This window comes from Strix uralensis, chromosome 20 (genome assembly GCF_047716275.1).
Source record: "Strix uralensis isolate ZFMK-TIS-50842 chromosome 20, bStrUra1, whole genome shotgun sequence".
In the NCBI taxonomy this organism is placed as follows: Eukaryota; Metazoa; Chordata; class Aves; order Strigiformes; family Strigidae; genus Strix; species Strix uralensis.
The window spans coordinates 10,594,952-10,608,967 of record NC_133991.1 but is presented as its reverse complement, the minus strand read 5'-3'; the positions used below and the strand labels follow the sequence as shown (position 1 = coordinate 10,608,967).

General features: G+C 38.0%; 1 protein-coding gene across 1 annotated transcript in view; it reads right to left on the bottom strand.

Moving 5' to 3' along the window:
• The window catches only part of MED13 (mediator complex subunit 13), a 59,505-nt gene that overhangs the window by 42,324 nt on the left and 3,165 nt on the right, over positions 1 to 14,016 (bottom strand). Inside the window, exons 2-3 of the mRNA XM_074890280.1 lie at positions 13,436 to 13,670; positions 3,507 to 3,675 (exon numbers count right to left, since the gene is read on the bottom strand). Of these exons, the coding sequence (XP_074746381.1) occupies positions 3,507 to 3,675; positions 13,436 to 13,670 (404 nt within the window). The remainder of the gene's footprint in view (positions 1 to 3,506; positions 3,676 to 13,435; positions 13,671 to 14,016) is intronic.

Genomic DNA, 14,016 nt, shown 5'->3' with positions numbered 1-14,016 from the left:
CTTTCTTGGTCATCTATTCACATGCTACTGTGGCACGAGTTTATGAACGTTAAGGATGGCCCTTCTAAAATTAAAATGTATGGAACACAATGATGAAATGGACTTTTTCTTAATATAACCTTATACAAGGAGGAAAAAATAACAGAGCGACAGGAAGCCATGGCTGCTTGAGGATCTGTTGTCACAGCCAAACACCTATTAGAAATCACAGCCTTACGACTGTTTTATTACCGCATACATACAAAAAGTGCAACACGACCGACTTCTATTGTTGGAAGACCAGAAAACAGAAAATCTCACATTCTGGAACCACATGCTTTCAAAGAGAACTCAGAAAAATCCAGATGGGATCAGCTTCAAATGAAAGAAATAGCTCTATTCGCACATCCTTCAAAGAGAAAGAAAGGGAAAAAGTGGGACCAAGGTCCTGCACATCGCTCAACCTAGCTCCAGAAAGCACACGTTAAGAAGTTACCTCCACCACCAAGAGCACTGACTGCTCAGTCTCTAATCAAAGTCTTTGAAACTAAAGATTGGCAGCAAAAACAACCAACCTTATCGAAGTCTGTAGTTATAACACAGAGAGAACAAGTCTATAGAGCAGCCAGCCAAGCCCCAAAGTGCAGGGTAGTATAAACTATGATCTGAAGCAGACCGGTAGCAGACTTCATATCCCCAGCACAGTAAGTGCCTTTAAATTATATGGACACATGAATTCTGTTTCAGGGTTTTTGAATGTTAATGCAAAGAACAGTCCCAGAAAAAGCAAAGCATACATAATATGGGATGGAAGTTAGCACTACAGGTAACAGTAACAAGGTCTGAAATGAAGCCAACATGCAGGGATACCAGACTGTGGGGCAAAGCCTTCCTATTTTGGGGTACGCAGTTTCTTCCTGTACTTCTCCCAATATTCAATGCTTTCTAAGAAAAGGGTGAATAAAAATAGACCACACGCCACCATGGGTAACTTTTTTCTTCTTTAAGAATGAAGTATACATTTAATCAACACAAGCAATATAGAGAAGCAATTAAAACCTTCCTGAACAGAAAAGCTTTATTCCCCATGACAGAGGCAATACCTGGCACATTCATCTGTGGTCACTTCTACATAGGAGAAGCACTACCTTTTGGGGAGATATATATACATATATGTATTTTAACAGAGGAAGAAACAGAAGGTCTTCTGAAAAAGACTCTATTCTTCCTACATCAAGAAACTAATATAACATCCTTTTGAGATTAGCATTATGAATATTACTATTCCTATTACTTGAAAGATGGTGGAAATGCCCAAAAGACAAAAAATATAGCTTCAAAACTCTTCTGATTAAGATATGCGCATCCATAATCATGAACAGAAAAACAGCTTTGGGGAGGGGCTGTTGGTGATTTGTTTTAGTTTTTAATTAAGTCAGTCACATCTACAAAACAAGATAAACCTAGTATAGGTCCTGCTGATTAAATGAATCCTAAGGAAAGAGAAATACACAGAAGTTGTATTACGGTTTAGGTTTTGTTAGTTCTAGACCTAGGTAAGAAACCTATCAGCACCCCAGGTGCAACATTCAGGCCATTTTCTAGCTAACTACCTGCAAGTCCTTTTACATGGAGTTTGCTGCAGTGTCACCCTAACATTTGATTAGGGAGAAACGTCCCTTTTGACTAGAAGAGTATTCCAGTTTATACAAGAGACCAAAATCCACTCAAACCATTCCACTTGACGTTTCCCCCTCAATCACAGAGTGACACACTTTCTAGCTACAGAGGTGGTATCATGAAGCACCTATTTCAATCATTTTGGTTTCTCCCACAGGAAGTTGCTGGGAACAGAGGCCTGAACTGATACCTCTGAACAGCCTAACCTTCCAGAGAGTATAGATTATCCAAATTCTAGATATTCCTAGAAGGGACGAAATAAATATGCCATGAGTACGCACATCTGTTAACCATTCCCCTCACTTCACTTCATGAAAGCCACTACTCAGAATATCATGTGGTATTGAGCTATCTGGTAGGAAACACCGAGATTTCTTTACAGTGAAACTGTCTTACACAGATCAGTCTAATCTTTCTGCACATTTTTCCAGTAGTTCTGGACTATTTATGATGAAATTGTTGTGTGGGTAAGCACACAATTCCTTCAGTTATTTTCATCAGGCATGCTGACCCTCTGACCTTCTTATAAAAAGAATCAGAGTCTCCAAATTAAACAAACACCACTATTTTATTTTAAAAGCTTTCATCAGCTTTTCCAGCTGCTGCAGAGCGCTTTATAGAATTACTGTAAGAGATGCCATGCCATAACTAATGCTAGTTTCAAATGGCAATTTGGAAAACCAGTTCCTCAAATGAGGAAAGTCCAGACTGTGCCAAGACAATATTGGCCTAAATAGTTAAAAGTAAACTCTTTACTATCGATTTATAGCAATAACACACAGAAGAAATGGATGGACAAGGACACCCCAGAGAGGAAAAATTTGCCCTGTCCAGGGTGGAGAAAGAGATGCCTAGAACTAAAGGACAAATTTATACATAAATTAAAAGCAGCAGTTCGCAACTACTAATAGAAACACACACAAACATGTGCTTCTGCTTCTTCTGCTCCAGAACAGCTCTAATTTTCTTTCAAGTTTAAATGCATTGCAGAAGATGTCAACAATGGCCAACTCCACACCCAAAAAGCAAAGCCACTGATCTCAAAATTTCCTGCATGCAAGATTTAACACATACACACACCAAAAAAACCCACACACACATAAAAAACATCGTCTAAGCTTTAAATTACTTTGGATTTTAAAAGCTGATTTGAGAACAGCGATTAAACTTGTTCCAGCTAACCTAGTTTTTATTCATTTCATTATTTATTGCTAGGCAACATAGACCGTGTCAAACCATGTTAGAACCATGAGAAGAAGTCCTTCCGATTTAGTTCAAAAATTCTCCTCTTGTCATCCTCCCCCTCAATGTAGAGGCCACATTTATTCCTTTCACACCAGTGTTCCCAGACAACTTTCTTTTTGACCAGGAGCTGACATTTCAAACTCTCTTCTCAACATCTCCCATAAGATGCAATTTATCCAAACCTCATGCGGTGCCTGTAAACAGCTCTCTAGATCCTGCTTGCTCGAAGAATAAGTCTTAGTATTTACAATCAGAATTAGTCCCAGTCACTATACCGGCAAGTCCAGAGAGCAGGTATGTCTTCACACAGTTATCCTTTTCTTCCTTTCTAGAAGACTCTATCTTCTTTTCCAGCATCCCTATTATCCATGGTCTGTATATGCGTACCAGTACAGAAGAGACTGCCTACTACCTTTAGTATTACTTCCTTTCATCATAAGGAAGTTTTGAAGAACTCCAAGAAGGCAGAAAACCAAGCAAGATCAGAAATCCAGGTTCCCAAACAAACTATAAACAGAGTGCTCTTAATTAAATGTTTCTTCTAACGCAAAGCTTAAATAAACCCTATAACTTCTTTAATAAAGCAAAATAAAACATCCTACCTTTTGTTTATAGGTTTTTCATCTTTCTCATAAGGCTTCACAAACCATTTCCCAATGCGTACAAAATTCCGATTCATTAAACACCTCTCCAACAGGTTGTGAACGGCTTTGAAAAGTAGAGTGCGACATTCATAAGAAAGTCCATTCTCCCAAACACCATCTTCCTCTTCTATAAGGCAAAGGGAAAAAAATAAGTTAGCATTGAATTCCATCCTATTATTTCATGTGCATGTCACAATATCCTTTTCTCTCCCACAAGCTTTTAAGACATTCACAGCGTAACATGCAAGCAAAAAAAACCCTGTAACATTCAGATAATAACTCTACTCACTTTATAATAGTATAAATGCTAGAAGTGATCAGCTATAAAAATATCTGGTCTCCCGCAAGAAAAAAAAAAGATTCAACAGCTATTTGTACACAAAAGGAAACAACTAGCACCAGTACATTACATATTTCAGCCTGCAAGATCACTGTATACTGATCCATCTGCAAGGTAACTCATGTTTTAGGTAGTCTGAACTACTTATCCTGAAGAGTTAGCTGACAATTACACTTAAAAATAAATTGCCCAAAGCCAAACTTTTAATATATCGTACTGTCTTTAGCTACCACTGACTGAGGAAAGCTGGGCACAAGGATCAGCTGACTCAATGTTCAACAATTTGCTAGAGGAGGGGGGAAAAAAAAAAAAAAAAAAAACCAAACCAAAACACTCAAATTCAGAGAACTGGTGAAAGCAACCTGATTCTCCCCAGAAGACTCTCACAACTGCTATTTCTCTTTTTAATTCAAAATAAAAAATAAACTTATTTAAGCAGGCAAGTCCTGCTTTCTGATCTATGCATAGAACAGAAGAGAAAAACAGCAAGACAGAAAGACAAAGCCCGGTTCATACTGATAGGATTCTGAAGTGAAACACTGAAATCTTATGGGCCCCACAAATCAAACACAGTCATGGAATCCAACTTTCACAAGCCAAGTTGATTTGCCAAATCAGAAAGCAAGATTCATTACAAGAAGCTGTAATCTCTTCACCACTCTGGCTCATAATCAGTGTTTGAACATAGTTTACAGGCCCTAGAAGTATATGCACTGGTCCAAAGAATTACAATGGCGTTACAATTACGTTACACAAGTGAAACGAGGGACATTTGAAAGTTCCTGTAGCATCTCTCAGTATGTATGTGGTATCACTCATTCCCAGCAACACTAATATGCAAGATAATATAAGAAAAGTCAAGATCTTGTCCTTAAATTACTGGCAATCAGGACTTATCTTTATGCCTACAATTCCTTGTATATGGCATTTTACATATATCCCTAAGGATCTGCTACTGGTCTCCTTGGACTAACCTAGCATAGTTACAATGCCATTGCTTTTATACTCCAGGTAGCAGCAGAGACTAGAAGACTGTCTGACATAGATAAGGAGACATATTTTTACTTCAGTCTCTGGATAGTCATGGAATAATTTAGGTTGAAAGGGACCTGTGGAGGTCATCTGCTCCAACCCCCACTCAGATTTCAAAGTTAGAGCAGGTTGCTCACATCCCACACCTTCTTTTGCACCTCTCCAAGAAGCGAGGTTTGCGTGCAGGTTTAGTTCCATACAACAGGTCTTACAATAGCGACCTGTCCGTTCCCCTCTCCTTCACAGAGGATTTTGGTTCAAATAGCTTTCCACTGGTTTGCTCGATGGTCAGAAAACCTCAGTAGTACAGTCAAGTCCTTGCATTTTAAATCCCCCTTTGAAATAAGCCCCTTCACCTTTATCTGGAAGCCACTTACAAGCTTAAAAGGTTGCAACAGTATTAACTAAAGTCTCAATATCCTTAAATTAGAGAGCATGTAGAAAACCAGACACTTAAGAGTTTTATTTAGGAAAATAAACAAAAAACCCCATTGTAATAAACAATCTGTAAGACAAAGATGACAGAGAAAGGAATTTCAAGATACTACCACAACCAGAAGGTGGTGGTCGTATTTGTATAGTGCCAGATTCCACACAAATGAAAGTATATTTCCACTCAAGATCAGGATTGTGAGTTAAAGAAAATTACTCCCAGGATCCTTCTCTGCAGGACAGAAGAGTAAACAGACCTGCCCCATAATTTAAAAATGAAGAGGTGTACACCATTACAGATGAATCATTACATGAAATAATTTTCTGGTAAAGACAAGGAAAAACAACAAGGAACCGCATTTCCTAAATAAGAGACCTCACGACGAATTTCCTACCTCATCACCCTATTCCAGTTTTGAAGTTCAGCCAAAACTTGTTTTTAAAAACCATAAAGCTAAAAGATAACATAGTAACTCACTAAAGAAACAACAAGAAGCTTGTAACAAAAAAGCAACAAAGGTCCAAAGTCAAAGGGTATAAAATGTTTGTGCCAAGAGGACACATTTTTCCCCAGCTCAGAGATTTGTAGACACACACAAAGGAGCAGCCCTATCCCACAGGCAGCTTGGCTGTTCAGCACATGCTGCTCAACTGGTGGCAAACAAGCAGCTCAATAGAGCAAACATTAACTACAAAGCTTAATGATATTGGACTTTAACTGCACAATAAACTCCACACCATTTCAAAGGTTAAATAGCTGGTTTCTATATGGCTCTCGTAATTTTAAAAAATCATTCTAAGAACATCCCCTGCATCAATTACCCATTATAAGAGGAAATAGAAAGAGCTATTTCCAGCCTTTATGCCTAATTTTGTTTTGACGTACTAGTGTATCAATAAGAAGAAAGATGCTGAAATTGCAAAGATACTGAGGCGTAATTCAAAGCTTGTATTTGGATGGTCATACTATGGACACAAAGGAGAGGTTTCAATTTTCTGAAGACACTCCAAAGCACTAGGTATTTCATTTAACATTAATAGTTGTGCTGACAACCAAGTTACGAACAAAAGTTTACATGCAAGAACTTGCCACAAGATTGTAATTCCTAAGAGCTCTCCTAGCTGTCTTAGTTTAGTTGCTGAAACGGAGAGCTCTTCAATGAGCATATTATGTGGGGAAAGTGTAAGGCATTAGATAGAAATAACAATTAAAACTCTAATATTTAAAAAGACGGCATGCTGCAAGCATGCCTACTGATCAGGAAGAACGTCTGGTACCCAAAATAAGACCACCTGTTCAAACTGAAGTGCATCTTGCTATAGAAAGGGAAGGTTAAATAAGATGACAGTTAAAGATACCCTCATTTCAGAACATTATTCAAATTCATGCAAAAAAATATCAGTAAGTGTTCTGTGTCTTTTTGAAGCCTATTTAGTCATCCCCCCCTCCCCCTTTTTTTAGAGTGGCGGATGGAAGGAGAGAAATATGACATCTGCTCACATCTCCCAACTATTTTTCTTCTTCATTCAAATTGTTGTTTCTCAACATGAGAAAAATCCTCCTACTTAATAGAAACTGTACAAAGTAAACCATTTTCTAAAAGAGAGAGAAAGGGAGAGGTACTTTTGTCTTCTAATCTTTCTTAAACACAGTAACTTCAAATGTTCAATCTGATAGTGATAACAAACCAAAATAAGTTGCTGACTCATTTTAAGAAGGTGTTAAGCCACAAATTCACTTCAGATGAGTGTTATCCACAAAAGTGCTCTGGCAACCTGAAGGTTACAAATATTTTATTTTTGATTAGTTCTCTTTAGCTGTCCAAACCACTCAACTCCCCTGAGACATACTCTTATGTCAATCCATTAAACAAGTTATACACATATCATCCCGCTATAATTAATTTAGTTCCCTCTCTCTTTACATCACGTATTAGGCAGAGAGTTTTCCTTAAAGGAAGCTAAAAGTTATCAGGAAGTGAAGAATAAATGGTAACAATGGCCAGGAAAAGGCAATTTTTACACTACACAAATAACAAACTTTCTCAGTCAACATCTCCTTGATACTACCACCATCCATTTTTGAAGAAACAGTTGTAGGAGGCGATTTGCTTTCAGTACTTTTATGTTCTATTTTACATTCTTCATACAGTTCACCTGAAACAGTAAAGTTCGTTTTTACTGATTATGCCCTTCTGGTGCTCTTGGACAAGCATGCTGTGAGGCAGGACTTTGGAAGCATGCTCAGAATACAAAAGCCTTGCAATTTTTAGTGAATTCCGATAAAGCAGTATCTTTAAACCTTTTCATTTAATTCAAGTCAGATGTTTTAAACCACATTTGTTACCCATAGATCTTTAGCCAGATTATTCAAGGATTGCTAACAAATAAACAGATCTTTGCTTAATGCATGTTTTTTGCAAGAAAACCAATTTTGAATTTCTTAATCAATTTTGAATTTCTTAATCTATATTCCAACAGATACAGTATTAAAAATTACATTTTCAAGAAGACTTCTAAAGAACATGGATTCTCCCCCCTTCCTCCTTTTAGCATGTCGCTGGCCAGGGCAGCAAATCACCAGTAATCAATTCTTGAGAAGGCTGAATATGTTTACCATACCATTAAAAATATCTTCTTAATGCTCAATGAACCTCTAAAATAAACTATGCAAAGAAACAAACCATAGTCAAGCCTCCACTTTGGACTACAATTCCTCCCCCCCACCCCCCAATTACTTCAATTACAGAGAGGAAAAATCCATTCCTTAACATCATGACTGAGATGCATCTTTTAGAAGTATTACTTACCTTCACAGGCTTCCTTTCTGTCACCATTTGACAGCATGCCAGTGACAGAAATAGACTGATGCAAAACTGATTTATACAACCAAACTTCCTATATAAGCTTCAGATTACAAGGGAGGTATAATAAGCAAAGCAGTGAGAAATTGCTGCTGTATACAATATTGTAATAATACGACAGAAACACTTCAAGTAAAGTTTTCTATTTAGAAAACAGATTTTAAAATTCAAGTACTTTGAATAAAATTGCTCAAAGCAAGAATTGCCCAGTTAACCTACTGAAAAATAATTTTGAGGGCCTATATCCCTTATGAAATAAGTGGGAAGCAACAGATTTTGCTTGAAGAAAGGGACTGAATACAATTCAAAAATACCAGCTTCAGAATACAAGACAACTGAAGTTGGTTTTAGTACAGTATCTGTTATCTACATTCACCGATAAGAGTCTAGATATAAGACTCCAGATATCCAAGCTAGCTGGAAAATTTCTTCAACTGAGAAGGAAGCCAAAACATGAGCTACTGTCCAAAATACCATACTCAAAATATTCAGCACCAGTACAAGTTAGTTTTTGTAGTGCTAGTCATCTACCATCAGAATATTTTTAGAAAAAGTAAAAATTTAAAGGTATGACCTTTCTGTAAGTGTGTAGCTATGCCTGTTTATAAGAATAATAACAGCTTTCCCTCACTATTTGTTGGATACAAGTTTGGCTGGTCTGGTCTGCACGGCCACAAGAAAAGCAAAGCTGAGAAACTCTACCTTAGCGTTCCAGTCTCCTCCTCCACACCGACTTTCAGTAATTCCATATGCAGGTATATTTTACTTATATTGTTAAATCTTACCCTCAGTGCCCATGGAGTCATTGCTTTTATTTATACAGGTATATTATGCATGTGACATTGTACATATAACCAACATAACAGGATGCAAAATCCTCATTTACTGTGACAAAGTACTCCACAGATCACACATGCATTTTGGTCAGGAGAAAAGAAAAAAGGAAAAAAGTTAAACACCACTTTTGGGCTGGTACTCACAGCAAGTCACAGAAGTTTTACAAAGACTGCTTCAGTAATTTTTGCATAATGCTTATCAGCAGTTTTGGTTAAGTGGACACATCTCTAACATGGAGGACTGAAGAAATGCTAAAGCATCAACGCACCACGCAGCAAGGCACATTTGTAACGTTGCCTTATTACATACACAGGAACACATGGACCCACCACAGACAAGTTACTTAGGCTCACTGTACTGACATAAGGTGCAAAATTTTTAAGAAAGCATCCCTTTTTTTTGTAGGAGCTAAATGGTCTTAGGAAGCAAATGTTATTAAAAAAATGCAAGCCACAAGCTGAACTATTTTCAAAGCTCACTTTGCCAACTACTTGCAACTGGCAGGCTTTTTTGCAGAACCCTTGGTGTGATAACTGGCTCATATTCTGGTTTCCATTGTATTAAAAGTAACGAGACACTCAGTGCTGACATCAGCACAAACCAACCAATTCACAGATTTGTTTGGAGACAAAGATTTGATCTATAATGCACACGTATCGAGAACTACACAGCACAGAGAAGCCTTTGCTGCTTTTACCATAGTAGATCAACACACAAGCATCAGTATACAGACCTTTCTCCTTATTCTTTCAAGCCATCCTACAAGCCCAGCAAGGAGTTCAGACTAGCATTATTTTTATACATTTATCCCTCACAGAAGCATGAGAAAGACTGCTCGATAAACAAAACCTGATTAACTTGATATATGACAGGTACAAGGAAAATTCTTTAATTTTTAAGGTAAATTAACGATAGACACCAGAATGAAAAAGATGCATCTCATAGCTCACCATTGCAAAGATACAATTTGAAGGTCAAAGGCATATAAAGGCATTTCCCTATCCAAGCATTAATCAAATTGTAACCATTTCCTTGGGACTACGTCTTGTACATAATTCATACCCACCTGTTCTCAGGTTTGAAACCATCTACGGCCAATTTAAAAAATAATAAAAAAATCCAAGTGTAAAAGCAACCACTTTAAAACAAGAACAAACCTATCTGGTAAAGTAACTGCTAACCAGACCAGTAAGAGACCATTGCCTTCCGAAATCTGAAGAGATATCCTACTTTAAGGTTTGAACTGCAGGAATTACTATAATGAAGTCTCACCATCACAACAAAAACATAACCTTTGAGGTTGTCAGAGGATAAAATAACATTTCACTAACTTCTGTCTGCCTCTAGCTATGTTGGGGTAGAAATAGACTTAAGGGGTTTTTTGGCATTACATACATTAAGTAGCTTCCTAGGGAAGGAAAAAAAAAGCTTTAGTGAAGTCAATATTACTGATCAATCAGCATCTCTGAACAAGTCTCCTTCTGACACACCCCCAGGCAACAGCAATCCCTGACCATCAACAACACAGTTATCCAAGGCCTGATACAGGGATTCAGACACAGCCAGTAGCGGGCATTCAAACACATCTCCAGGGCAAAGATGAACTAGAATGTACAGGCTGAAGAGAGATACGATTTATTTTTTTAATCTGATATGCATAGATGTACACCCGCAAAACTGTACGTTCCCTTTTGAAGTGATCTTGGGAAGGGGACAAAAGGATTCTTGACAGCTGCCATATTTCAAATCCCAGAGGGTTGATAACCAAGATGTGTTCCAGACACTGCATGTCCATTGTTCGCTGAAACTACAAATCACCAAAAAAAGTCAAAAACCGTCAAAATACCAACCTCTCCTTAACAGGCATAGTTTCATATCAAAGGAAGCCAGAATCACAAGTTATTAACATTGCTCTGGCATATTTTTACCTACAGCTCTTTCAAGGCCCACCACCCCACAGGCAGTAAGGGACAGGCTAGCAGCAACGGACAGCACTCAGTCCCTCTCTGCCTCCCTCACCCCATCCTTTAGGGCAATTCTTCACCTACCAAGCAGAGAAGTTCTAAATGAGGCAGCACCTTAACCTTCAGCAGCAAACAATTTCCAATCAATTTTGCAGGTAACAAGCCTCTGCTAGGAGGTAATTTATCTTTCCCATTGAAAATGTAACAAGCAATCATTTGGAGACCAGGGCAATGTGAATTACTAGGAGAAATTGTCCACCAATGAAAAAAATCCATTAGGACTACGACAAAGGTCAGATAACATTGTTTGGGTTCAGCCATAATTCTTTCTTGTATGAGGTTCACATTAAGATTTTGTGTAACAGGAAAGAGAAAAAGTGCAGGTGCAGGCACTCCTCAGCCATCTCCTTCACAATCTAGCTGATTAGTACCTTTATCAACTTCTGGTCAGAAGAGCCAAGCAGACTAACACACTCTAAGAGATCATAATGTCTTCTTTTTAATTAAAAGGAGACAAAAACATGCCTACAAAAAACAAGATGTCAGATACATCTACACACAGACACAGGTAACAGACTCGTGACTGATAAGCATATCTGTAGAAAAGTATCTAACAGCAAGACGTATGGAACAGCTCTACTGAAGCACAGACATCCACAGGTGACCTGAACAAAGAAAATACCCAAAACAATTGCAAACACATGGCTGGGAGACTCTAATCCTCTACTATCTTTCCCTTAGACCCTAAGAGAGGTTAAGAGTTGATAAGTACCTAGGATGATATGTGCTTATCTACCTGCGCAAAAGCATAATTCCATAAAAGCATAAATACACGCTGATCAGCTACAAACCACCACTATTTTCAAAAGGTGCCTCTATACTAAATCACTAGTAGATATATTCAACAGAGAATGCAAAGAAAGTTGCTCAAATGATTTTGGTGGCCAGGTAGTGCAGAAATGATTCTCCAAATGGCTTAACTTTTATTTGATCTTCCATTCAAAAAATAATGTAACTCATTTGTCTCAATTTAATCCCACCAGCCAACAGCACGTAAAATTTACATAGATAGATACTTTCGCACAAGTGTTGGTCTTTGTTCAGTGCAGGCCCAGACCAAAACCAGCATTTAGTCTAAGTTACATCTCAGTCATACAAAGGATGTTCCCTGCAGGTCAAGACTGAGGTTATTCATAGGGCAAAATAAGGAAGCCTTAAATGCACCAAAATATCGAGCAACCTAGAATGTAAGTGCCATTTAAGATGCAAAGTTTCTAGTTCCAGGACAGACAGGAATACAAGCAACATCCCAATCTTTGAAGTCAATTATTCAAAGAAATAAATATCATTTTGATGCGTCAATTGTTTTTCAGATCATATTATTTTTGTATGAAAATTCCACACATTATTAAATTCTTTCAAGTCAACTTCCTCAGCGGCACTTCAAACTCCCATTTGTTCTTCAGCTTATCCACAAACACAGCCAGCATTAACAATTTCTGGTTACCAGGTCACCAAGCCATGGTCTCATTTTACACTTCAGTAATTTGAATACTGTGTATTATTTGAAAGGAAATTGGAGTGATGTGACTTTTTTTTTTTCCCTCCTAGAATTAGTATAGTCTCACCACTAGACTTACAGAGATAATTTAAAAACCTAACATCATCACCTTACTGATAAGCAACTGGAAAGCCATCTACCTTGGGAATTGAGATCAACAAGTAAACATCTCCAAAACAAGGTGCCAAATTATAAGTACAACATTACAGAGAAATATAAATATCCTCAGTCTTTCAAAAGCCTAGGCTTGAAAGCAGGTGCAGGTTCAGAGCACTAGGAAAGGGGGAGAGAGAAATCATAAGAATACAGGGTTTAGAGATTCTTACACAAAAACAGCAAGCTAGTTCCAGATGACTTCTTTTGAGGGCTTCTCACCAATAATTTGACTTCCAATCAAAACAACTCCGTACGGTTCAAGAGTTGCCGAGACCTCTACAATCCTTATTACATAATAAAATGGGGTTTACTATTTGAATTTTAAAGTTCTAATTGCCCAACAAAAGGGATCTTATCAAAACATGTTTAAGACATCACTTCTGAATCACAGGCACAGCTTTGGGCACAGCTTTCTTGTGAAGAAGCTGCCAAAATTCATAGGCTTGGTTTTTTTCAAAAGAAAAAAGTGGGGAGCAAAAACTTGTTTCTTGAAAATGTAGCAGTCCAAGACCACCTAGACACAGACAGCAGCTGTTTGATCACTGCGCTGCCGTAATAATTTTGTGTAGATTGTAGCAACGAATTTATCTTACCTATTGACACCAGACCATCTAGTACAGATTTTCTGAGGGCTGGCAGAAGACAGTGCTGAGTAACAGCATCCTTTTATTGACCAAGAGAAGGTATTCATTTCCTCCTACCTGAGAGATCATGATGAATAAGGTCAGCAAAGTTGGGGTCATCACCCCACCAAAATATCCATAGCTCCCTGCGTCCAGGTCTCTGGTCTCGGCGCCAAACACTGAGTACATCCGCCTTCAGACAGCGACTGAAACTGCTCAAAATAGGGTCCTCTTCCGTGACCGGAAAGAGAATTGGGGCAGATGTTGGACCCTGCCATACATATCGCTTCCATTTAATTCCAGTTAGATCAGCCTAAGGGAAAGAAAAGAACAACTGTCAGACACTGGGGCAGGTACATCCCCAACAGAAACATCCTGCTGTAACAAGATGATGGCACAGCAAGAGGCGGGTGGAAGGAAGAGAGGAAGGATTAATCCAACAAAATTTAGCAGAAACCATACTTGCAAGTTTTGTGTACCTTGGAAGATAAACTGGAAACAATCAGGCACCCTATTTTATAATCTCCTTTAGTAACTGCAGTAAAGCAAAAGCTCATTTTCACTGCAGCTTTAAGATTACAGAGAGAGAAGTCAGATTTGATTTAAAATAAAGTGAAAGACGAGTGAATAATGTAATTATTTGCAGACTGCAACTGTCC